Source organism: Crocuta crocuta, unplaced genomic scaffold (assembly GCF_008692635.1).
Source record: "Crocuta crocuta isolate KB4526 unplaced genomic scaffold, BGI_CrCroc_1.0 scaffold64, whole genome shotgun sequence".
Taxonomy (NCBI): Eukaryota; Metazoa; Chordata; class Mammalia; order Carnivora; family Hyaenidae; genus Crocuta; species Crocuta crocuta.
In genome coordinates, this window is record NW_027530640.1 from 10,526,099 (window position 1) to 10,553,439 (window position 27,341).

The 27,341-nt window shown below is 37.2% G+C and overlaps 1 protein-coding gene across 14 annotated transcripts in view; it reads right to left on the reverse strand.

Moving 5' to 3' along the window:
- The window catches only part of FAM13B (family with sequence similarity 13 member B), a 78,025-nt gene that overhangs the window by 41,389 nt on the left and 9,295 nt on the right, over nucleotides 1-27,341 (reverse strand). For 8 of the 14 annotated variants that reach the window (XM_077768706.1, XM_077768705.1, XM_077768704.1 and 5 more), the window contains exons 2-6: nucleotides 16,208-16,374; nucleotides 14,751-14,942; nucleotides 13,821-14,033; nucleotides 8,264-8,441; nucleotides 7,817-7,958 (exon numbers count right to left, since the gene is read on the reverse strand). In XM_077768706.1, coding sequence (XP_077624832.1) covers nucleotides 7,817-7,958; nucleotides 8,264-8,441; nucleotides 13,821-14,033; nucleotides 14,751-14,907 — 690 coding nt within the window. In that variant the 5' untranslated portion in view covers nucleotides 14,908-14,942; nucleotides 16,208-16,374. Of the gene's footprint in view, nucleotides 1-2,268; nucleotides 2,365-7,816; nucleotides 7,959-8,263; nucleotides 8,442-13,820; nucleotides 14,034-14,750; nucleotides 14,943-16,207; nucleotides 16,375-27,341 lie in introns of all 14 variants that reach the window. The other 6 variants (XM_077768699.1, XM_077768695.1, XM_077768694.1 and 3 more) reach the window with 1 other exon arrangement.

Consider the following 27,341-nt stretch of genomic DNA (forward strand, 5'->3'; position numbering starts at 1 on the left):
GGGATTCTCCTTCTCCTTCCTTTTCTGCCCCTCCCTGGCTTATGTGTGCCTGTGACCACTCTCTCTCCCAAAATAAATAAACTTAAAAAAGTATTTTTTTCCAGGCGCCTGGGTGGCTTAGTCGGTTGAGCGTCCGACTCGCTTAGGTCATGATCTCGTGGTTTGTGGGTTCAAGCCCCGCGTCGGGCTCAGTGCTGACTGCCGGCTCAGAGCCTGGAGCCTGTTTCAGTCTGTGACTCCCTCTCTCTCTGACCCTCCCCTGCTCACGCTGTCTCTCTCTCTCTCTCTCTCTCCTAGACATAAATAAAACATTAAAAAAAATTAAAAAAAATATTTTTTTCAATGAGATATAAATTTTAAAGCTATCTCAAAGAAGACACTAGCCATAAATTAACGCCTTTTATAATTTAATACCAGTCATTAAAAACACTGAGCAGCAAAAGTATACCTTTGTCCATTCCAAACAAATGCACTGGAAATACCTAGGATAAATTTACCACCAGGTATAACTGTGGTATTATTCCCAGACAGTCAAACATAGGTGCTAGAATACCCTCAGAAAGCAAACTTCAACCAGAAGAAAGGTCATTTTTCTGTGATATTCTACCACACTCCTAACAAGTAGAGCCTGCCTTAAGTCTTAAAAGTACTTAAAAACCAGGCTTTGAAGGCAGAAAGATGTTATGTTTACACCCCTACTGTGCCCTTAACTATCTCTCAACTTATTAAATTCTCTAGACCTATGAATAAAATGGAGATGCTATATATACTACCTCCCTCATAGAGCTAGTTGAAAGGATTAAATAATATAGGCTAACTCTTCTACAGTGTCTGTACATAATAAGCAATAAATAACAGCTATCATTATAACTGGAATTCTTATTTCTATACAGCACAGAGCCTAATTTCTACATGTAACATCACTTTTTATGAGAAAGGAAGACAGTATTTGCCATCCAAACTACCTAAAGCAGGAGCTCTCAACCAGTGGTGTATCAAAGTCACTAGTCAGCTGGATCACTAAAAATTCATTATTAACAATACTTAATGACCTGAATTTGTGAACTACTAACTACTAACTACCTATATATAAAACATATATAGGAGGTTCTGCTGAATTTGTTGTGCTTATAAATGCCAGCCCTCATCTATCTCCTATCATGTAAAAGAGTGATGAAAAAAACTAAAAATAAGTAACTGATTATGAACTAAGATTTATACACAAAGGTAAAAATTTCATATGATAGATGAGGTTTTAAACTGCATCAAATGAAAAAGTACCCTCATGGGGCGCCTGGGTGGCTTAGTCGGTTAAGCGTCCGACTTTCGCTTAGGTCATGATCTCGCGGTTCGTGGGTTCGAGCCCCGCGTCGGGCTCTGTGCTGACTGCCAGCTCGGAGCCTGGAGCCTGTTTCAGTCTGTGACTCCCTCTCTCTCTGACCCTCCCCTGCTCACGCTGTCTCTCTCTCTCTCTCTCTCCTAGAAATAAATAAAACATTTAAAAAAAAAAAAGAAAAAGTACCCTCATTTTCCATGTATGTATTTAATATGCTAATGAAATTCAAGAACATACTTAGTATCTACCTGGTAACTGAAGCAAAAAAATATATATTAAACAGCAAGAAAATACTGTTTTCAGAAGTATTAAATGCAAATTATCATGGTTGATCAATATAGGCTTGGCCGTCACAGGAAAGTATGGGGAAAAAAATTTTAATGACTATTTAAATTTAGAGTATTTATTCAGTCCACACATTTTTGGTACAAAGGTATTGCTATTTTAGTATGTTACAGTATATGTTTTTAAAAATAAGTTTGTGCCTAGAGTCAATAGTTCAAAGTAACTACAAATACCTTATACTTGATTATATTGACTATATTACATACAATTCAATGTTTTATGTAAATTAATGGACACTGTCCAGTATTTTCAACAATAATCATACAGTAAGACTATAATATGAACAGTAACCTAATCGGATTTTATTTTACCCCCTCCCATCTCCCAGGCCTCCCAGTGTAACTTCCTACAGTAATAACTGACTAAATTGGTTTGTGTAAGAATAAGCACTAAAAACTTAAGAGTGCCCTCTCTCATCCCACACTTCAAAAGTTCTTTATCTTCTCCTTGTCACCTTGACCTTGTGTTTATCAAGGCTCTATGTATTCCTAAGTTATTATGAACCTTCCCTATATATGCAGCTGCCTCAATTCCACTTAATGGAAAACCACTCACTCCACTTATGGAAAACCTTCATCCATACTTACATCTCTTCTTTCTTTGACTGCTGTAATTCCCTTCTCTAGGGCCTCGTGAAATGCCTGCTCTCCAGACTCCAGCTTGTGGAGAACGCTGCTACCTGCCTTCTCAAATGTATAAAGAAACATAATTATCACCTACATCTTCAAACCACTCTACTGAATTTGCATTCACGTAGAGATATACACCAACTCTGGGTCATTTCTCAAACACTCCCTATTCATTACCTCCAGTCATCTCTCTCATACTATTAACAGAAATATCTATTACTTTGAAAAGGTTCTAACTGCCAAATACTTGCTTTAATGGTATAAAACTCCAAGAGAAAAGACCACTAGTTAACGTTGCTTCTTTCAAATATCAAAATAAGAAGAAAAATAATCAAAGCACTGCAAGGATGGGCCAGGTATACCCACATCTTTAAATATGGGGTAAGAAATTAGCACATTTAAGTTAGGTCAACTTCAAAATACACCCAAAATAGGGGTGCTTAGATGGCTCAGTCAGTTAAGCATTCGACTTCAGCTCAGGTCATGATCTCACAGTTCATGGGTTCAAGCCCCACATCGGGCTGTGTGCTGACAGCTCAGAGACTGGAGCCTGCTTCAGATTTTGTGTCTCCCTCTCGCTCTGCCCCTGCCCCACTCACATTCTTTCTCCCTCTCTCAAAAATAAATAAACTTAAATATATATATATATATGTACACACACACACACAACCAAAATGTGCTAAGTTTGAAGAAATTTTACTTTCCCTCAATACACTGTCAATTCAGTCTCACAAGTCAAACTGAGTTATCAAATCTGCTTTCAAGAAATTAAATTTCAGGTATCTGTCCTAGTATTGTAATCTGTTTATAATATAGAAAGGTCACAGAAATAGTTAAGAAAACAAATTGTGGTAATCAGCAATATGGATCAAAATAATTAAATATACATCACTCTCTCTTAGGACTTATAGCACTAATTCATTATTGATCATATTCCATTCAATATGCTAACATCCCCTTTTCTATTCATGGGCAAACCTGTAGAATTAAACAGTATGTGCTGGTGTTAACTAACCACGATTCTATTTAATGTAAAGCATAACATATTTAAAGTAGATTTTTCTAGTGCTTAAAGAAATATAAAAATGCACTGGGGCGATGAAGTGGCTGGTTGAGCGTCCGACTTTAGCTCAGGTCATGATCTCAGTCTGTGGGTTCGAGCCCCACGTTGGACTCTGAGCTGACAGATTCTATGTCTCCCTCTCTCTCTGCCCCTCCCCTGCTCACACTCACTCTCTCTCAAGAATAAATGTTGAAAAAAAATTTTTAAATACAAATGCATTACATGAGTTATTTTGGTGTACATAAAGAAGACACAGGATAGCAGAAATATCAGAGAATTACAGCACAACATAAAACACAGTCAAGATATATCCTGAAGACTTTAGAGCTGTCAAGAAATAAATGGGGCAGGGGCGCCTGGGTGGCTTAGTCGGTTAAGCGTCTGACTTTCGCTTAGGTCATGATCTCGCGGTTCGTGGGTTCGAGCCCCGCATCGGGCTCTGTGCTGACTGCCAGCTCAGAGCCTGGAGCCTGTTTCAGTCTGTGACACCCTCTCTCTCTGACCCTCCCCTGCTCACGCTGTCTCTCTCTCTCTCTCTCCTAGAAATAAATAAAACATTAAAAAAATTTAAGAAAAAAAGAAATAAATGGGGCAAACTGGTATCATCAGGTTTCTTACAATTCAAATCCTCTCAAGAAATGTAAAAATGAATTTGACAATAAACTATTTGTAAAAAAATAAAAAAAATAAAAAAAAGAAATGTAAAAATGAGTAACACAAACATATTCATATCACTTCATTTTAAGCAGCCATTAATTTTATCTAAATACATTACTAAAACATTATTAATTTTTTCAGATTTTATCACTTTGGGGCTGCCTGGGTGGCTCAGTCAGTTAAGCACACAACTCTTGATTTCAGCTCAAGTCATGATCTCCCAGTTCGTGGAATTAAGCCCCACATCAGGCTCTCCACTGACAGCACAGAGCCTACTTGGGAATGTCTCTCTCCCTCTTTCTCTGCCCCTTCCCCACTCTCTCATATGCACATGTATGTACATGTGCATACTCTCTCGTTCTTGCTCACTCTCTCTCCCAAAATAAACTCTAAAACAAAACAAAACAAAACCACTAAAATTAAATGAAGATTTTATTTTTTTTTAAATAATCTCTACACCCAACAGAGGGCTCAAACTTACAACCTAAGATGAACACACTACCAACTGAGCCAGCCAGGTGCCCCTAAACTAAAGCAAATTAAAGAAAAGAAAGGTGGCACACAAAACTCCCCAAAATGGGATTTCTTATAAGCATCAAAGACATTACAGGTTTGGTGCACCTGGGTGGCTAAGTCAGTTGAGCGAGCGACTCTGCATTTCGACTCAGATCATGATCCCACAGTGTGGGATTCTCTCTCTCTTTCTCTCCCCCTCTCCCGTGCTTATACGCTCTCTCTAAAATAAAAATAAATATGGGGCGCCTGGGTGGCTTAGTCGGTTAAGCGTCCGACTTTCGCTTAGGTCATGATCTCACGGTTCGTGGGTTCGAGCCCCGCGTCGGGCTCTGTGCTGACTGCCAGCTCAGAGCCTGGAGCCTGTTTCAGTCTGTGACTCCCTCTCTCTCTGACCCTCCCCTGCTCACGCTGTCTCTCTCTCTCTCCTAGAAATAAATAAAACATTTAAAAAAATAAAATAAAATAAAATAAAATAAAATAAATAAATAAAAATAAAATGGAGCACCTGAGTGGCTCAGTCAGTTAAGTGTCCGACCTCAGCTTAAGTCACGGTCTCATGGTTCATAAGTTTGAGCCCCATGTCTGGCTCTGTGCCAACAGCTCAGAGCTAAGAGCCTGCTTTGGATTCTGTGTCTCCCTCTCTCTCTCTCTCTCTTCTTCCCTCACTCGGGATCTCTCACTCTCAAAAATAAATAAAATATTAAAAAAATTCTTTTTAAACATAAAGACATTTAAAAAAATTTTAAATAAAAAAATAAAATAAAAATGTTTTAAAAAGACATTAAAAGTTTAAGACGTATCTATCTCCTTGCCTTCTTGTCACTTTCTTTAAAGCCAAGAATAATTTTGAAGAGATATGTTCAGTTCTTTATTCTTACCAAATTTTTAAGTTAGGAACTGTGAATGACAGAAGTTCAAAAAATATGCCAAAAGTTCCAACAATCAGTGAAACTGGCTACAAATTTACCCATTTGATTTACTTCACAATGTATACATATTCACTGTTAACTGATTAAAAACACCATGGGTGCCCAGGTGGCTCAGTCAGTTACGCATCCTACTTCAGCTCAGGTCATGATCTAGCGGTCCATGGGTTTGAGCCCGATGTTTTCATCCCCAGTTTACCCATTACAAACTGTAATTTGGCTTGTTACTGTTTCCTTAAAGTCCATGATACTTGAAAAGAAAGGGGAGAGGGAGAGAGGAAGGAAGGAATAGAGGGACAGAAAGAGGGAAGGAAAATCAGACAAAGATATAAATGCTTATGTGGAAAAAAAATGAAAAACTAAGGAAGATCAACTCCAAATATTAAAAAATCTTGTTCATAAAAGTCCACAACAATATAGAAACTCTTTAAAAAGAAAAAAAAAAAAAGATAGGCTATGTGGAAAATAGAATTCCTAATTCACATTACCAGAACCAAGACCGATAAAAATAAAAATCTGTATGATAAACTATTTTTCAAAAGATGCTGCTTCATAATCCAATAGCAAATGAAAAGCCACTCAATTTGCATCAATAAATAGTGACCATATAATTAATCATCAAAACCTGGATACATGTTAAGAGTGAAAAGAGGAGCTACTAATAATTACATCAGAAGCAGATATAAACCATGACTCTTCTGAGAAAATGGGTTGTACTATCAACTTTTTAAGTGGAGATCAATACTATACATCAAATAAATTATAATGGTGCATTCAGACAATAGGGAACTTTGCAGACGTGAAAACAAGAGTACTATACAGATATTCCAATAAGAAGAGTTCCAATATGCATTGGCAACTGATTAAAAACAACACCATGGGGTGCCCAGATGGCTCTGCCAGTTGAGCGTCCTACTTCAGCTCAAGTCATGATCTAGCAGTCCATGGGTTCGAGCCCTGTGTCAGGCTCTGCTGAGAGCTCAGAGGCTGGAGCCGACTTGAGATTCTGAGTCTCCCTCTCTCTCTCTGTTCCTTCCCTGCTTACTCTCATTCTCATTCTCTCTCTCTCTCAAAACTAAACTTAAAAAAAAAAAAAACTTTAAATAAAAACGGTAACAACAACATGATGGTGCAGAACAGTGTGTGCAGTATGCTTCCTCTTAAAAAGCTGTGAGGAGGGGTGCCTGGGTGGCTCAGTCAGTTGTGCTTCTGACTTCAGCTCAGGTCATGATCTCACAGTGTGGGAGTTTGAGTCCCATGTCAGGCTCTGTGCTGACAGCTCAGGGCCTGGAACCCACTTTGGATTCTGTGTCTCCCTCTATCTTTGCCCTTCCCCCAAGCTTGCACTCTGTCTCTCTCAAAAATAAATAAACATTTAAAAAAACCCACAAAACTGTGAGGCAATATTTGCTTACATTTTACATAAAGAAACTCTGGAAAAACACATAATTACACATACAGGGTATAAGTAAAAGCAAGAAATTTTACTAAACACTTTATTTTTTTAACCAGGTGAGTTACTCATTAAAAAAGTAGCAGCCCCACCCCATGACCAAAATATTAAGTATCTTCATAGGTTTTAACCTAATAGAAGAAGTTTGTTTCACAAATCATTTCACTTATGCACAAAATAAAAACCTCCACATAGATCTAAATCACAAATTCTAACCATGAAATATCTGGATTAATGTGGTTTTACAATAAATTAGTTACTCTGCACCAATATTCTCATTTCGTGAAGGAGAAAGTAACTAGGTCCTGTACAATCTCAACCAACAACAAAATATAATGTAGCTGGAAAAATGGGTGTTAATTTTCCAGAGTCACAAGAGTTAAAAAATAAAAACTACCTGCAACCTAAACTATTACTCTCCTGATGCTTCCCATTAATGACATTAATTGCACAGCTCTATTGACTCCCCACTTTCATCAAGAAAACCTTCCTATTTCTGAAAATATGTGTGAAATTTGCATTGAGTCTCTCCCTCTACCTTCTATTTCTCACCTTTTCCCTACATTCCTCTATGCTAAGTCTCTTTGCAAAAGCAAAAAACCACACTATTCTTACAAAATAAACAATGCTTAAACACACACAAACTCACAAAATATTTAGCATATAGTCATAGTCTGGTTTCAATATCTTTTCCATATTACTCAAATTGGAAACAAGAACTTAAGAAAAAAATCATGTTCATATATTACACGGATATGTCACCTATGATTACATATAATAAATAACCAAAACAACTGCTTTCTGTAGTACTTCAAAATTCCACCTGCATTTGTGCCAAGCCCTAAAGAGTATTTTCTTTAAAAATTCTCCAAATATCTAAAATATTCTCACCTGTTCAGTAATTGAACTCAAATCATTTGATGAGAAATCTTCCTCTTCATTCTCAAAAAACTCATAGTAATTTTCCAGAAGTCCAGCCATTATCCTGCTCACTATTTCTTGTTCTTTCAGATCTTCCACATCTGTGTAAACGCTAAGAATAAAAGTCCAAATTGAATTGAGAATGCTTAAATCAAACACAGGTAAAATTAGAAGACAACCAATGAATCACTTTATAAACCTGAGCAATTTATGTCATCATTCTGTGCCTCAGTTTTCCCATCTGTAAAGCCTACCTAATTTGTACCCTCTTCACAGAAATGCTGGGAGGATTAATCAGATCTGCTATAAAAAATAATGGTTCACCCAGCAACCTATGAACCTTAGGAGATAGTATAGTGACTCTATTTCACAAATTCACTATTTATTGATTACACAAAAATTTGGGAAAAAACTTACTGGAAGACATCTGGACCAAAGACAGCAGCCAGAGAGTTTGCAGACCATATTTCTTCATGATGTGATGCTACATTGGCTAAAAATCTACACAGAAACTTTAACAAACTGTAATTAACAGGTGGAAGCTGTTGTAAAAGGAACCTCAACTTTCTTCCAAATTCATCTTCATTATTATAATCTATAAAACATAATGACAGGTTTTTTTAATGAAGTAAACGCAAAGCTCAGATATTTTGCCAGGTTCACATTACTCCACCCACATCATCTTTTTACTATAACAATTCAAAACCTCTTCACTTCCTCTACCAGAAGCCAAATGCCTTAGGGCTTTGCATTTCACTTATTAAGGGGAAGAGAAGAGTTGGAGAGAAGGAACTCAACCCCTCAATTGCTGAAGGATGTTTTCCTCATCTATCATTCATCAGCACAAATTCTCTAATTTTTTTTTTTTAATTCTCATCATACTGTCTTTTTTTTTTTTCAATTTATTTTTTACATTTATTTATTTTTAAGAGACAGAATGAGACAGGTCTTGCGTGGAGGAGAGGCAGAGAGAGAAGGAGACACAGAAATCTGAAGCAGGCTCCAGGCTCTGAGCAAACGTTCAGCACAGAGCCTGATGTGGGACTCGAACCCACGAACTGTGAGATCATGGCCTGAGCCGAAGTCGGACGCTTAACCGACTGAGCCACCCAGGTGCCCCTCATCATACTGTCTTTTGCAGGGCTGTACCTATGTTTCCAAATCAGTACCAACTCTAAGAAAGTCAAAATGCAGGGGCACCTGCTGGGTGGCTTAGTCGGTTAAGTGTCTGACTTTCGCTTAGGTCATNAGAAAAGAAAGTCAAAATGCACTAGCCAACGCTAGTCAACACCAACTATGAGTAAACGAAGATTTAACCACCAAATAAAATCAGTGACACTTCCACTTGAATGAATGGGAAAAGAGGAAGGAACAGGGTGTAAATAACTTTCTTCTTCCCCTAACATCCTGAAAAGAACCATTAACTTCAGCAATATCAGTAGGACTAAATAAAAAGAATTCTACTTCTTAATTGTTTTTCTCTAACCTCATGTTGCTTTCTATTTATCAAGTTAATTTTCAAGTTACAGAAGCTAGGTCCTGGGTGAATAATGTCAGTGAATTTTCATTAAGAGAAACTTAGGCCTGTATCGTCCCAGGTGATTGGTAAGGGTCTCACTTAGGAGAGATAATTTTTTAAATATACCTTCCAAATGTAATTTGGAATGAAATAATTTAATGCTTCAATAGTGAAAATTAACCCAATTATGTTTTATTATATATTTTTCTTCAGATTCTTAAAATTAATTTCCAGAAAAATTCTAGGTAAAAGGTTATGGTCAAGATACTGACCAAAGGCAAAAAAAAAAAAAAAAAACAAAAACACACTTAAGCCTAAGCTTATCAGGAAAGGCTATTGTCACATGAGTTTTACCTAAAATTTAAAACACAACCGGTAACAATTCTTCTATATTGATAATATTACAAACTGTCCATTCAAATACAATACTTTGAATTCTTAACTGAATGAGTCTCTAGAATATTTTTTAAACAACGTCTACAGCTGGTGGAAATGCTAACAACCTAAGCATTTAGCAGAAAAGGGTTCTTTTTAAAAATCATGTTTATCAACTCAAAAAATGTAAGTAAGCAATATTATCAATGTACTGACTACAACACCACCACTAACAAATTCTGCATAACACCCCCGTAGCTTTGCGGCACTTATCATTTGACATCCACACATATTTAGTATGTTTATCATTTATTTCTCCTCTATCTCTCCTATGTCCTTTAGAATTTTAGCTCTGGGATGGCAGAGATTTTTATCCAGTTTTGTTATTGCTGCACTCCCAGAATCTGGAAGATTGCCTAGCATACAACAGGTATTAAACAGTATTAGTTGGATAAGCTGAATGAATACACAATAACAGGGGAAAAAAGCTGAACTACTAAAATGTTTGCTTTAATGGGGTGGTAAGATTGTGGGTAATGCTCTTTTTTACCTGAAATACTGTCCACGTTGCTCTACTTTTGATTGTACACACTTCTACTACACAAAAATATTTATGCCTGCCAGGCTGCTTCTTCTATTTTTTTAAATAATTATTTATTTGAGAGAGACAGCAACCGCCAGAGGGGAAGAAAAAGAAAGAAGGGGAGAGACAGAGAATTCCAAGCAGGCGCAGAACCCCACACAGGGCTCCAATTCACGAAACCATGCAATCATGACCTGAGCCAAAGTCGGATGCTTAATCGACTGAGCCAACCAAGTGCCCCCAGGCTGCTTCCTCTAAAGTCTTCAAATAAGGCAGAGAAGCATTTCAAAATATATATAATTATAAAATACACACCTGCTTAAATTTCTTTCCTCTTGAACCTACTTTGGAGTTAAATCATATCCAGAAAAAATATACATGTATCAAAGAAGTTTCTCCTGACTAGCAATTCTTTCAAGCACCGAAGTATTTTTTTAAAATATTACAATAAATTTACAAAACTGATAGCCTTGTTTTCTAACAAAACATAATATATAAGTAGGTGGACAAATACAAACCATTATGGTCTAAAACAATGGTTGTCAACATCTGACAATGAATGGAATGATAATCATGACTTTGGGGAAAGGGATGACAATGGCCATCTAAATGAGCAGAGGCAAGGGATCTTATTAAACATCCTAAAATTCACAGGACAGTCCCTTATAATAAAGAATTATCCAGCCTAAAATATCAACAGTACAAAGATTGTGAAACTCTGGTCTAAATAAAAAGTCTAACCATACCAGACACGACACAATGCAGTGTCTTGCTACCACAGAAAATGAAAATGACTTTTTAAAAAACACAAACTCAAATGTAACTGCAACAATGCTTTCTCCATGTTCTTAAAAGCAACAATCTCTTCAGAGCACTTGGGTGGCTCGGTTAGTTAAGCAGTCAACTTCAGCTCAGGTCACGATCTCACAGTTCATGGGTTCAATCCCCCCACGTCGGGCTTTCTGCTGTCAGCACAGAGCCTGCTTCTGATCCTCTGTCTCCCTCTTTCTCTGCCCCTCCCCCACTCTCACGGCTTGTGCAATCTCTCTCAAAGATAAACATTTAAAAAAAGTAATAATCTTCTCATGTATTTGTGAATGTCAATTACAACACCGACACAGTACTCATCTACAAGAAATGGTCAAAGGAATCTTTATCCAGAGACCTACTAGACACCCTCCCCAAAAAATTACTAAAGGAGAATGAATAAAATTAAACAGATTATATTACAAAAGAAATAGAAATTCCACCCCAAGTCAAGTACTGTCACACTTTTTCTGTACAGCTCTTAAAGAAAGGGGAGTGTATGTGGGTATGTGTATGCATAAATACACCGGCTAATGACTACATAAGTGAGGAATGGAGAACAGTAGATTTCTCATATTAAAACAATGAAAAACATATGGGCCACAGCAATTCTGTATGCTTTAAATTCATTCACAAGCAAATGTCAATGCAGTAATTAATAAGATGCATACCATAATCCCATGAATAACAGTGCACGATGCTGTCATAATTTTAAATGAACCTCAATCAAAATGATAAACCTAGTGATAAAATAGCTTCTGACAGTATGAATGAAAGTCAATGACTTTATTACCATTAAATCTTATTCCAGTTACTCATTTATAAATTTTCATTCAAAGACTGAAAGATTATATGATAGTCAGAACTTTAAAGAATGTCTGCGGGGTGTCTGGGTGGCTCATTCAAGAGCCTCCAACTCTTGGTTTCCGCTCAGGTCATGATCTCACAGTTCATGGATTGGAGCCCCCAATAGGGTTCTGTGCTGGCAGTGTGGAGCTTGCTTGGGATTCTCACTCTCCCTCTGTCTCTGCCCCTACCCTACTCATGCTCTCTGTCTCTCTCAAAATAAATAAACTTATTTAAAAATAATAAAAAACAAAGACTTGTCTGCAATTCAACTAATACAGTGAACATAGAACACTGTAACTTTAAAAACAAAGGACTCAAAAAAATTCATTTAACACATCAGTTTCATTACATATTTAATGGATGCAAAATGCTGACTAGATGACTCAATATAAATATTTGAAAACATTCCTACAAAAAAGTCAAAGAAATGGATTCAGAAATTGAAAACAAAAATGGTAGTATTTGTGGGGGTGGGGAGTAAATTTACCCTTTGAAAAAATGGGACATTAAGGGCAATTCATTTTGAAATCAGTTTTTTTTTAATTCAGGTGGCACATTAAAATAACAGAATTAAATCATTGATGTTCAGACATAAATCAGAGATACCCACTAATTTAGGTTCAAAGGTGTTTAAAGATTTTTTTAAAGATGGATAAAAACACTCCAAAGAAAATCCTCCTTCTCTGACATATACAGCTTAAGGATATACACATATTATACAACATCCAGCTATGACAGCGATACGCATAAAGCAGTTATGTCTTAACACCAATGAATTTCTCTAGAAGCCCCAATTCAAAAAATTAAAGAGAATCCATAATACAAAGAAACGCCAAAAAATAGTTTTAAAATTCAAGAAATGTATATAATACTACATGCCAACTTTACAAACTTTCCTATATAATGAAACATGTCACTCCATTAGATACAACAAATACCATTTGGCTCTAGGAACAGAATTATTTCCTCACTTCTTGGTTCTTCTTACCTTTCTGCCTACCTCTTTATTTTTCCCATTCCTATTCCATTCCAGCCAAGCCCTACTTTTAGTCACCACCAAAAACCTAACCAAAGAAAAACAAATCAACCCTTTACTCTTTATTTGTCTTGGAGNTTATTTCATTAAAAATTTTTAATATTTTATTAAATAAATAATACTTATTATTTTATTTCCTCCAGGCAGGAGTCCCAAGAATAAACTTTAAGTACATTCTAAACCTGGAATCAGGGGCGCCTGGGTGGCTTAGTCGGTTAAGCGTCCGACTTTCGCTTAGGTCATGATCTCGCGGTTCGTGGGTTCGAGCCCCGCGTCGGGCTCTGTGCTGACTGCCAGCTCAGAGCCTGGAGCCTGTTTCAGAGTCTGTATCTCCCTCTCTCTCTGACCCTCCCCTGCTCACGCTGTCTCTCTCTCTCCTAGAAATAAATAAAAAAATAAATAAAATAAAAATAAACATTTAAACCTGGAATCAAAGCTGTCTTCTGATTTTTGCTAGCAAATTCTATCAAACCAGGGATAAACATACAACTTCATATATATTTCTCTTCTTTCCCAACCCTCCTATTCCTTATTCTTTTCTCCTGCCTTTCCTCCTCCTCCTTACCCTGTATCTTAGGCTTCCTAAGACCAATCATAAAAAGTAAATAGTACTGTAGGGATCTAAAAAGTTGCCATTCCCTTGACTAGAACAGAAAGATCCAAAGAACACATGTTCCCAAACGGGAACATAAAATATTAATCTGAAAACTACTATAATTACTGTTAACATGTTAGTATTTCTACGAGGTAAAAAGATTTGAGATTAATGGTAAATGATGGATTGGTAAGAATTAAATTATACTACCTTGAGAAAGCTGCATCAAGTGAATATGCAAACTGCCAGGGATAACAGGTTCAGGAAGTTCTTGAAGGAAAAACCTAAGAAGACTAATAGCTGAGGGAACATCTGCTTCCTTAACCAAATCCACCTCTTCTCCACTGTCGTATCTCTGTCGAAGCCACTCCACTGTCTCAGCATTTCCATTGACTTGAAAAAGTCCTTGCTGCTCCAGACCTCCTACATTAGTTCAAGGCAAAAATTAAATAAGCTTCAACTTCAAGTATATGGCCATATATATTCATTTTCCAATCAGTTTAAAATAGTCATACTTCACAAAGCCCTTCTTGGCTCTCCTGGTTGGGCTAAATACCTTCAAAAAAACACATCTAGAAACATACTATCCCTGTCCTGAGGGCTATTCTATTTTATCCACCCCTCTCCCATGCCATTAAAAATATTCCTATCACCACCCCACTAAAAAATGCTCTATCCTGGGCAATTCTTTCTTTTCTTTTAATGTTTTATTTGTTTTTGAGAGAGAGAGAAAGAGAGAGAAACAGCATGAGCCAGGGGAAGGTCAGAGAGAGAGGGAAATACAGAATCTGAAGCAGGCTTCAGGCTCTTAGCTAGCTGTCAGCACAGAGCCAGACGCAGGGCTCAAACCCACGAACCGTGAGATCATGACCTGAGCTGAAGTTGGACACTTAACTGACTGAGCCACCCAGGCGCCCCAATCCTGGGCATTTCTAAGTATATAACTTTTTAAATAAAAATTACTAACATTCTTCCTTACGAGATTTTGGACTTTTCATACTGGAAAAGAAAGGCAGGAAGGAAGGATGGATAGGAGAAAGAAAGGAAGACAGAAGACCGAAAGAAAGAAATCCAAGGTCAAAAGGAGTAAGTTGTGTTTATTAAAACAAAGCCTAGCCCTCAAGGTAAGGAAATGTATACCATGTTCCTCGATATAGTCCACAACGTGGCGGACTATGAACGGAACCTCATTGTCTGGATGTCCTCCCTGCTGCAGCTCATCAAGTGGAATTCCAAATATTTTGTTAGCAAGATCGGAGTTGCAGTTACTCAAGGAAGGGGAGGAGCTCTTCCTCATATCTTTTTTGCAGCCAGAAATCAAAGCTGTCTTTTCTGCCAAATGAAAGATTAAAAAAACAAAACAAAAAAACAAAAAACACCTAATAATCAACAGGTAACAATATGATTAAAATAATTACAGAAAAATGCTTTACACCTGAATGTGTTTTCATCATTACATACGCTCCAGCTTTCAGGTTCACAGAACATTCTACAAATAAGGCTCAATACAATCATCCAAACATTTTCTATACTATGTATAGTTAGTTTTGAATATTGCCTTTAGTATTTGTGTATTTATCAAACAATGGCAAATTCATCATTAAACTTAGCAAAGGATTAATGTCCCAAAGACAAATGAAGGGGCGAACATAGCTCCAAAGGACCTTTACTGACCAGGCTTATTGACACAAGTAAAAAAAAACAAACCCAATCATTCCTGGACTGTGCTATATGAAACCCATCTAACTCCTTAATCTGTTAGCATCCAAAACAAGAGAATCACTTTTTATAAATTAATGGTTTAATAATAACTTTTTATAAATGATAGGCTAGTAAGAACAAGATTAACCAGTTCTTATTTCTATATGACAGAGCAGCCATAACGTTTTTATAAATCCAAGAAATTTCTCAGTTCTAGTCATCAACTTTCAAATGAGAATGTTTTCATCAAACCTGCTGTTTCATTAATTATTTCAAAGAAAAATTTCCACAGCCAATCTACTTAAGAGGTAAGTTATTTGTCTTAACTTTGCAAGAACTATGATCAGTAAAGCAGTGAGAGAAAACAATGTTTCAAATAGCTGAAGTATCAGAGAACAAGTAATCCCAAGAAAACTTGTTTTCTAAATAAAACATTCTTTATGTGGGCAATGAGTATTTTCAAAACAAAGAAAACCCTTTTTTAAAAGTTGATAATGAACACAATGACACCGTGTTTTTCATAACCCCAAAGAAACAATTCCTTTCTCACTACATGAGAGTAAAAAAATTAATAAATCTACTCGATGTTCTAAAGTTTGTAAAAACAACTTCTATACACATTACATACTAGCTGTGCCCAGTGGATCAAGAGAATATCACAATGGGAGTGGGAAACAATTCATTCAACTTACAGAAACAAAAGAAATTAACTTAGGGGCAGCAAAATGCCAGAAATGTATACAGAGCCTTAGACAAGCGAGATCCATTCTTCAATGTATCTGGTGCCAGTAATAACTACAAAACCTCAGTTTAATAATCAAATAGCAGCAAGAGGAGATAAACTTCAAAATTTCTGTGGATTTATACAGCATGGGAGTACCATTGTGAAAACTTACCTTTGAGTACTTAAACACCTAAGTTTAAAAAATGGCTTCTGCACCAGCTACCCTCACTGAGCAAGCATTCTTTTGTCATTTATGGCTGTTTGAGATTATGGCAGAAGATCAGCCTGTAGTTCCTCATTGAAGAAACGCAGAACTCGATCAGTACTTCAGCAGTTAATCTAAAAGAAAAAGAAAATTCTTTTCATTTCCCAAACCATCTTTTAACTGTGAAGTGACTAGAATAAACACTGAAATCCTTTTAGGAGGGTACCTACACTGAAAACCATTCTTTTACCTGAAAATTTGCCTGTGATCTAGTTAGAGGCAAAAATCTTGCACAAGGTTTCAAATTATGATGGCTAACCTGGACAAGAATCTTTCTTCTAAAAACAAAACAATATTGCAAAGGAAAATCTTTAACAGTAAGATCTTCAGAGATTATCCCATTCAAATAATCCATTTTCCTTAATGTATCTTTCATTTAAGCACATACACACGTCACCCAGCTCCATTATGTCCCCTTATACTCAGAATGAAACTCAGAAGAAGTTTTAGATCAAAGAACTGAAGACAAGATTCTAAGCCTGGAACAGTACTCATGTACTTTCTTTTTTTTTTTGTATATATCAAATATTTTGTTAGCAAGAATGTAGGTGTCTAAACTTTCTGGTTTGGAGATAATAGCATATGCTGGAAAAGAACAGTTAACAGAACCAGAAAGGCTGATATTCAAAATATTAAATCCACGTGCTGATGCATAGGAGCACATGGACCCCAACATTCATAGCAGCGCTCTCAACAATAACCAAAACATGGAAAGAGCCTAAGTGTCCATCAACGGACGAATGGATCAAGAAGATGTGGTTTATCTATACAATGGAATACTACATGGCCATGAGAAAGAATGAAATCTGGTCATATGTAGCACCATGGATGGACCTTGAGGGTGTTATGCTGAGCGAAATAAGTCAGGCAGAGAAGGACAAATACCCTGTTTCCATTTATAGGAGGATTAGGAGGAACTTAACGGAGGACCATGGGGGAGAAGGAGGGGGGAAATAGTGGGGGAGAGGGAGGGAGGCAAACCATGAGAGACTCTTGAATGCGGAGACAAACCGAGGGCTGATGGAGGGGAAGGGGGGTGATGGGCATGGACGAGGGCCATTGTGGGGATGAGCACTGGGTGTTATATGGAAACCAACTTGACAATAAACTATTTGTAAAAAAAAAAAAAAAAAAGTCAATATTGTTAAGATTTCAAAAATATATATATATTAACTCCACCCTCCTACAGATGTGACCCTGAACAACTTCCATGTCTCCATGTCTCTAATCTTAGGTTTCCTTATATAAGAGTAATACCAAAAAAAAAAAAAAAAAAGAGTAATACCTACACAGCTGTTAAGTTTAACTGAGATAATACATGCAGGTAGTAGAGAACGAACCAGTTTTCTTTTTTCTTTGCATTAAATTTTAAAAGACCAGCAAACAGGCTAGAGAGAGGGGAAACCTGTTTGGCAATGCATTTAATATTTGGTCTCATTTATGAATTGTTGTTTTATCACTCTCTCGGAATTCTAACAATCTACTGTAAAATCTTTTAATAAGTTCAGCAGCAAACTACTCAAAGAGAGTCAAACTGCTCAAAGAGAGTCAAAGTCTGGGGCATCTGGCTGGCTCAGTCGTTGAAGCATGTAACTCTTAATTAATCTCAGGGTCATGAATTTGAGACTCATGTTGGGCATGAAGCCTACTTAATAAGTAAATAAAATTTAAAAAAAACAAAAAAGAGCGAGAGCCCAGGTCAAGAGAAGTGTATTATCATTCACTGTGGTTTTCTAAAATGTCTTATTAGTACCATATACATCCAGGAGGAACATTAAAAACAGAAGGAAAGGAAAACCACATTCCCACAACAAATCTTCAGTATATGATTACTTCCCCAACATCCTGCGATGCCTGCTAAAACATGTAACCTGTTCATCTGAAAAACAACTTCAAAGTTAAGTTATAGAAGACTTCTTAGAGAGGTTAACTTCAGGGATAAAACGTTTAATGAACTCACATTAAAATTCAGGTTTCAGGTTAATAATAGCTTCAAGACATAAAGAAAAACAGGATTTGCTTGAGGTACAATAAAACTCATTAGAAGAGTCTTGTCAGAATCAAGTTCTATGTTATCACTAAGAGGGGTACTCGGTGTTTCTGTCTTCTTAAAGAAACCAGGAACCATCAAACTGCAAACGCACTTAGAGTGGAGAGTAGCCCGAAATAACATTTCTGCCAACTGTGAAGTCGTTTTTGACATTATTTAATCCTGTTCCCCATTCCTTCTCAGAGCTTAAATCATGTGACTATTCCCTTCTCTATCTGTAGTGGGTTCAACAGTGTTCCCCAAAAATCTCATGTCCACCCAGAACCTCAGAATGTGAACTTATATGGAAATAGGGACTTTATGTAATTAGTTGAGGATCTCAAGATGAAATCATCCTGGATTTAGGGTGAGTCCTAAATCCAATGACTGGTGTCCTTATAAGCAGAACACAGGACAGAGACCTACACAGGGGAAGAAGGCTGTGTGAAGAAAAGAGGAAGAAACTGGGAGTTCTGCTGTCACAAGACAAGAAACACCAGGAGCCACCAAAAGCTAGAAGAGACAAAGGACCTTGATAGGGCCTGCCTATACCCTCATTTTAGCCTTTCGGTCTCCTGATCTGTGAGAAAAAATTTTCTGTTGTTTTAGAGTTACCCTGTTTATAGTAATTTGTCATTGAACTCTTAGAAAATTCATATGATGTCTAACCTTCAAATTCCAGGGGAGCCTGGGTGGCTCAGCTGGTTGTGGGTCTGACTTCAGCTCAGGTCATGATCTCGCAGTTCAAGAGTTCAAGCCCTGCATCGGGCTCTGTGCTGACAGCTCAGAGCCTGGAGCCTGCTTCAGATTCTTTGTCTCCCTCTCTCTCTGCCCCACCTCTGCCTGCACACTGCACTCAATCTCTCTCTCTCTCAAATAAACATTAATTTTTTAAATTTAAACTACAAATTCCAATTCTCAAAGAAAATAGCAGACAGAATCCATAAAATGCAAAAGTATCTAATCAATAAAAGGCTTGTAACAAGGGAATACAATGTGTAGACTTTCAAAAAGCCAACGATTTCCAAAGGTAAATTTTATTATAAATCAAAACAGCAAAAACATTTTTAAGAATTTTGTTTCAAGATTTTTTTTTAACATTAAGTACAATATACCCCTGAACGTGGGACTGGAACACACAACCCCAACGAGAGTAACATGTTCTATGGACTGAGCCAGTCAGTACCCCTAAAACAGCAAAATCATTTTAAATACAAGTGACAGTTGCCTAGAATAGCGGTACTGACAAAAAATAAATCATTTTTTGTATCATGAGACAAAGTTATAAAAACAACACAATACCAATTTTCAATAAAAGTGGGTGATAGGTACATTCACAAAAGTGTACCTTCATATACCAGCTATCAACTTGAGTTCTGCTAAGGCTCAAGATATTTCTGCATTCCATTCAGTTCCATTTATATATACATATATATATAATAGGAACAGACAGCAAAGAATCTTTTAAGTTTTAAGTACCTAATAAAATTAGCAGAGAGGGGCTTTTATAAAAGGTAGAACACCAGAGTGTATGAGTGGCTCAGTCAGTTAAGCATCTAACTTCAGCTCAGGTCATGATCTCACAGTTTGTAGGTTCAAGTCCCACATCAGGCTCTATGCTGACAGCCCAGCGCCTGGAGCCTACTTCAGATTCTACGTCTCCTCTCTCTCTGTCCCTGCCCCTCCATTCAAAAATAAACAAACATTAAAAAATAAAAAAGGTAGAACACCATCATCAATACTACGGACACTGCAACAACAGAGATAGAACTACAATGTATTCTCAGCGAAATAAGTCAGTTAGAGAAAAATAAATACATGATTTCACTCATATGTGGAATTTAAGAAACAACACAGATGATGGGGCGCGTGGGTGGCTCAGTCTGTTAAGCCTACAACTTGGGCTCAGGTCCTGATCTCGTGGTTTCTGAGTTTGGGACCCGGGTCGGGCTTGGTGCTGACTGCTCAGAGCCTGGAGCCTGAGCTCTCTCTCTCTCTGCCCCTGCCCTGCTCGCACTCTCTCAAAAATAATAAACATTTAAAAATTAAAATTAAAAAAGAAAACAGATGAACATAGGGGAAGAAAAGGAAAAATAAGATAAAAGCAAAGAAGAAGGCAAACCTTAAAAGATTCTAAAATACAGAGAACAAATTGAGGGTTGCTGGAGGGGTGCTGGGTGGAAGGATCGGCTACATGGGTGATGGGGATTAAGGCGGGCACTTACTGGTATGAGAACTGGGTGTTGTAAGTGATGAATCACTAAATTCTACTCCTGGGAAAAAAATTAATATGGACAAATACCAACAGATAGTATTAACTGAACTCTTATAATAAGCCAGGAACTATTTTAAGGGCTTTCAGTGTATTAATTCATTTATCCTTACAGCAATCCTATGGATGCAGATATTTTCATTATATCCATTTCAGTGATGAGAAAACCCAAAAACACTGAGAACTTTCTGGGGTGATGGAAATGTTCTAAGTCATGACTGTGGTAGTGGCAGTTACACATGTCAAACTTATTGAAATGGGACATTTGAATTGGTGAATGCTATTGTATATAAATTGTTATCACATAAAATTGTACTTTAATAAAAAGGAAAAAATTAAAAAGAAACCATACAAATATATAACATCACTTTAGTAAGTTAACTAATACCAAACTATTTTCATTACAAAGGGTGACATTTTTAAAATATACTTCTCCATACAAAAAAGAAAAATAAAACATCTCTTTTAACCACATTTCAAGAACCTATCCTACTTGGCCCCAGTATGCTACCCAGCACATTTAGAAATTACTAACTTTTCTGTATAGCATAAAAAAAATTAAAGCTCTAATGAAGACTAAGTCTTTTCAAAGGAAACAATTTACCAAAACACTATAATATTAATAATAAAGTTTTATCATTTTGCAAATAAGCAACCTGTGGTAAGAGCAGATTCTGCCAAGATAAACTGTCATTTTCATGTGGAGAAACTTCTACCTTCAAAATAAATACAAAGGAACAAAAAAGCTCACTTTTGCCCTAAATGCTTTTCACAAAACAGGACACAATCTACATAGAAAAATCTGAAAGAGCTACCTCAATAATTGCTAATGCCAAAAAGAAAAAAAATCCCTATCACTAGTTTACAAAGAGGGAAAAGCCAACAGGGAGCTGGGCCTCAATAAAGATAGTAAACTTTGGAAACAGAGATATAAGTCTGTAGACAATTACACTGTCCAATTCTAAGTTAATGAACTAAATAAATTTACCCCTGCTCCATATGTTCAGCTTTTCACATTAGCAAGCTCTGAACATTTCACGAAAGCAATGCAGAGCCTACTTGGGATTCTCTCTCCCTCCCTCTTTTTTCCTCCCCCACCTTGTGCTCTATCTCTCTCAAAATAAATAAATAAATAAAAGAAAGAAAGGGCATGAACTGCTTGTGACAATTTTAATCCCTATGCCTCGGGACTTGTTCATCTGAGTGCACTTTAACATACTACTTGCGGGCACAATCCTCCATGGTGATTCTACAAAACTACAATAAACAGTAGAATCAAGCCTATTTTGTAAGACTACAGTTGCCAAATTGTGATACTAGATAATACAGCATATATATTTCAAAGAGTAAAACCCACTAAATGTAAACTATTTTTTTCTTGATACAGCTCATATCAGCTTTTACTAATGTATTCAGACAAAAGTGCTCTAGAGATAAGCTATTGGTAAATATCCTGGATCATTTTGAGAAACTTTTAAAAGGGATTCAGGGTCACAGTCAATTATTTTATAACCTCCAACCATGATTTCAAGCTATTAAAATCAAAACAAAGTAATAAAGCCAGAGGGAGATGAAATCCCGTGACTAAGTCCCCTCACCTATTTCTCTCACTAATCTCAAAACTAAAATCTAACCCAAATCTCCCACACCCTGCACAAAATTTCTCAACTGTCTTCCACTACCTAAAGTCCTGGCCTCCAGTTCTTTTTTAATGTTTATTTATTTTTGAGACAAAGAGAGGTAGAGAAAGAATCCCAGGCAAGTTCCACAATGGCAACAGAGTCCACTTTGGGGCGTGAACCCACGAAATGTGAGACTGTGACCTGAGCCAAAATCAAGAGTCAGACGCTTAACCAAATGAGCCATCCAGGTGCCCTCTAGACTCCAAATTTTTTGATTAGGAAAACAGTTATGAGTCCATCCCTCATTTTTATATTGTATGCATATTACTAAAGTAGAGTAGTAAATAATATACAAGTATGTTATATGTATAATCATGTAGAAAAATAATTTTATTATTAAAAAATATACAAAAACAGATTTTACTACTACTGCTACACACACACACACAAACACACTTTAAAAGGTCATCTTGCCCATCCATAGTGCAAGGATCTCATAACTCAAAAATCTAACCAATTAAAAAATGGGCAGAAGACGTGAATAGCCATTTTTCTAAAGGCATACTGATGGCCAACAGACATGAAAAGATGGGTAGCATCACTCTAATCAGGTAAATGTAAGTCAAAACCACAATGAAATAGGGGCGCCTGGGTGGCTTAGTCGGTTAAGCGTCCGACTTTCGCTTAGGTCATGATCTCGCGGTTCGTGGGTTCGAGCCCCGCGTCGGGCTCTGTGCTGACTGCCAGCTCAGAGCCTGGAGCCTGTTTCAGAGTCTGTGACTCCCTCTCTCTCTGACCCTCCCTTGCTCACGCTGTCTCTCTCTCTCTCTCCTAGAAATAAATAAAACATTAAAAAAAATTAAAAAAAAAAAACCACAATGAAATATCATCTCACACTTGTCAGAATGGTTAGTTATAAAAAAGAAATTAACAAGCATTGTCAAGTATGTAGAGAAAAGGGAACTCTCCTGCAGTGTTGGTGGGAAAGTAAATTGGTACAGTCAACAGGGAAAACAGTATGGAAGTTCCTCAAAAAATTAAATACAGAAATGCAATACAATCCAGTGAAGTCACTTATGAGAAAATAAAAACACTATTCTCAAAAGACACATGTACCCCAATGCTTACTGCAGCATTATATACAACAGCCAAGTTATGGAAACAATCTAACTGCACATCAATCAATGAATGGATAAAAATGATGTGGTATATATAATGAAATATTGCTCAGCCATGAAAAAAGAATGAGATCTTGCCATTTGCAACAACATGGATGGACCCAGAGGATATTAAACTAAGTGATGTAAGTCAGAGAGAAAGACAAGTACCACACAACTTCAATTGTATGTGGAATTTAAAAGACAAAACAAACAAAACCAGAAACAGACTCATTTTTAATACACAGAATAAACTAGTAGTTACCAGAGGGGAGAGAAGTGGGGAGAGAGGCAAGATAGTTTAAGGGAATTAAGAGGTACAAATTCCAGTTACAAAGTTACAGAGATGAAAAGTACACATTAGGGAATACAATCAATAATAATGTAATAACTCTTTTTGATAACAGATGGTAAATATACTTACTGCAGGGAGCATTTCATAATGTATATAAATGTCAAATCACTATGTGGAACACCTGGAACTAACACATTATAGGTCAGCCATACTTACATTACTTACGTTTCTCAAAAGTGCCAGTACCTCACTTTTGAGACCAGTGACCTACAGCACTGTTTCTCTAATTTCATCTGGGGACGGTCTTGCTCAATATACATAGTGCAAAGCCACAACCTGAACTCAGCATCCTTGATAGCATGGCCTGGGCCTCTTTATGTTTAATGAACTCTTCAGGTGATTATAACACATAGATTTAAGAACCGCTGCCATACCAGCAAAACCCCAAACTCCACTGCATAACCTACATACAATTACTTCAACTACCAGCAAAATCTCCCTTCTTGCCACTCTTCCACCTCTCCCTACTCTCCAGCAACACTTTAATTTATTTGAAGTTCACAGTCCACACCGCTCAGATTTTGCACATACCATTTTCTGTGTGTAGAGGTCTAACTCAATGCCATAACCAACCATCAAAATTCTGTTGATCTTCAACTCCAACTCCAATTTCCTGTCAAACCTTGCCTAATTTTCTTAAGCAGACAGTTCCTCTCCTTTGTTCCTAATATACCCTTACCTTTTTAGCAACTGTCTCATAGAATTTAAAAGTATAGCTGGCTCTCAATAGAGAGGATCAGTGAAAGCAGAAGACTGTCATTTCATCTTTGTAACACTCAAGGCCTCACCCCAAGACTGACACATAATTTAGTTTTTCAAATATATGTTGCATAAAGACATAAACAAGAAACAAAACTGTCTATTCCAATTACAAGAAGGGACATCACCTTAAGTGATTAAAAACTAAAGAAAACATCAAAAAAGGCTGTCATACCTATTTTCCACAATAACAATTACCAAAGATAACCAAATCAAGAAGGGAAAGCAACTATTACTTATGGAGTATCTCAAGTACTTCAAAAATTATTTCTCAAACCTAGAATAATGCTATGAAGCAGATATGTAAAACCTCCTTTTACATATATAAAAGCTGAAAGTACTTTGAGCCTCAAGTCATTCAGCTAAACTTCAAAATTTGTAAATGGTAATGCTAAAATACGCTACTGGCTCTAACTGCACATCCTTCTAATGAAAGTAATTTAAGTCTTAAGAAAACAAAACATTAGGGGCACCTGGGTGGCTCAGTCGGTTAAGCGTCTGACGACTTCAGCTCAGGTCATGATCTCATGATTCGTGGGTTCGAGCCCCACATCAGGCTCTGTGCTGACAGCCAGCTCAGAGCCTGAAGCCTGCTCCGGATTCTGTGTCTCCCTCTCTCTGATCCTCCTCTGCTCATGCTGTCTCTTTCTCTCTCTCAAAAATAAATAAAACATTAAAAAAATAAAAATAATAAAAAAATAAAACCAAAACATTAAAATGAGCGCTACTGAAACCATTTATGGGGCGCCTGGGTAGCTTAGTCGGTTAAGCGTCCGACTTTCGCTTAGGTCATGATCTCGTGGTTCGTGGGTTCGAGCCCCGCGTCGGGCTCTGTGCTGACTGCCAGCTCAGAGCCTGGAGCCTGTTTCAGAGTCTGTGACTCCCTCTCTCTCTGACCCTCCCCTGCTCACGCTGTCTCTCTCTCTCTCCCCTAGAAATAAATAAAACATTAAAAAAAAAAATTTGTTTTTAAATGAGCACTACTGGGGGCACCTGGCTGGCTCAGTCAGCAGAGTATGTGACTCTTGATCTCAGGGTTGTAAGTTCAAGCCCCATACTGGAAGTAGAAATTACTTTAAAAATAAGACTAAAAAATAGGGGCGCCTGGGTGGCTCAGTCAGTTAAGTGTCCAGACCCTTGATTTCTCCTCAGGTCATGATCTCACAATTCGTCAGTTTGAGCCCAGCATCGAGCTCTGCAGTGACAGCACAAAGCCTGCTTGGAATTTTGTCTCCTTTTCTTCTGTCCCTTTCCTGGTTGTGCACAAGCACACTCTCAAAAATAAACATTTTTTAAATAAAAATAAAATGAGCACTATTAAAAAGGCAAAAGACTACTTTCACATTTACTTGGAAAGCCACCACAATTCTGATTCAAAAAGTCAAGGAGAGGGGCGCCTGGGTGGCTTAGTCGGTTAAGCGTCCGACTTTCGCTTAGGTCATGATCTCGCGGTTCGTGGGTTCGAGCCCCGCATCGGGCTCTGTGCTGACTGCCAGCTCGGAGCCTGGAGCCTGTTTCAGTCTGTGACTCCCTCTCTCTCTGACCCTCCCCTGCTCACGCTGTCTCTCTCTCTCCTAGAAATAAATAAAACATTTAAAAAAAAAAAAAGTCAAGGAGACCATGAGCTCCCTGGAGCTAGTCTCCTAGTTTAAGTGAAAAAACTTCCCCAAAGGATAACCTCTTGAGCTATCTGTGAGAACTAGAGTTCTACACTGTTCACACATCAATACATGAAAAACAGCAAAGTGTGTGCACAGAGATATGTAATCCTTATTAAAGTATGAGGAAAGGTGACACTTGAAATGCTTGTCTCCTGATTAAAAAGGTAAGCCTGTAATGTACTAGAAGAAGGCTCCCAATGAGTTCCCTTTTCTTACATACACTCCAGTGTCACTGGTCCACTAATGTAGCATGATTTTCCATTAAGTCAAAGTGACTATCAGGTAAATTAGTTCTTCACACTAAGTATCAGCATAAAGAGTGACTTTTGTTTGTTTTTTTTTTTGTTTTGTTTTGTTTTTTTTACAAGAGCACTACAATTTAAAAGGTGAGGGGGCCCCTAGGTGGCTCAGTCAGTTGAGCGTCCAACTTCTCCTCAGGTCATGATCTCACAGTTCACAAGCTCAAGCCCCGAGTCAGGCTCTGTGCTGACAGCTCAGAGCCTGGAGCCTGCTTTTGATTCTGTGTCTCCCTCTCTCTCTGTCCCTCCCACACTCGCTCTCACACCTGCGGGGGTGTACGCTCTCTCTCTCTCTCTCTCAAAAATACATAAACATTAAAAAATATATAATCAATGGTGACACAGAATATCTGAAAAGCACATATGCACAATAACAAACACATATTCTAGACAGTTTAATATGTGCACATAATCTCAATTTTGATAAATTTTGACTCAAGACTTCTCTCGTCTAGTAACCTTTCACTTCTTTTCTACTGAAAACATGCATTCGTAGCGCCTACCAGTCTAGTGAGCAAGGGTTTAAGACTAGCTTATCATTTCTTATTGCACATTAACACAAAACTATTAATTCATTTTTTTTCATGTAAGGGGTCTTATGGGCAACTCCACAACCTGTTTTAACAAAATGGGTCCCTTGAAATCAGAATATTTCTCTTTTTGTACAAAACTGTAAAAATTGCTCGGGGGGGGGGAGAGAATAAAAGAAAACTACCACAAGAACAAAAAAGGCACTTAATAAATTTATTTTTCTGTGTCTTCCTCACTAGACTGTAAACTTTGAAAGCAAAGGATATGACTTTAGCTTTGTTTCCCCAGTTGTAAACACTAAACAAAAGTAGAACTCCAAAAAAAAAAAAAAAAAAAAAAAAAAAAAAACTACAATA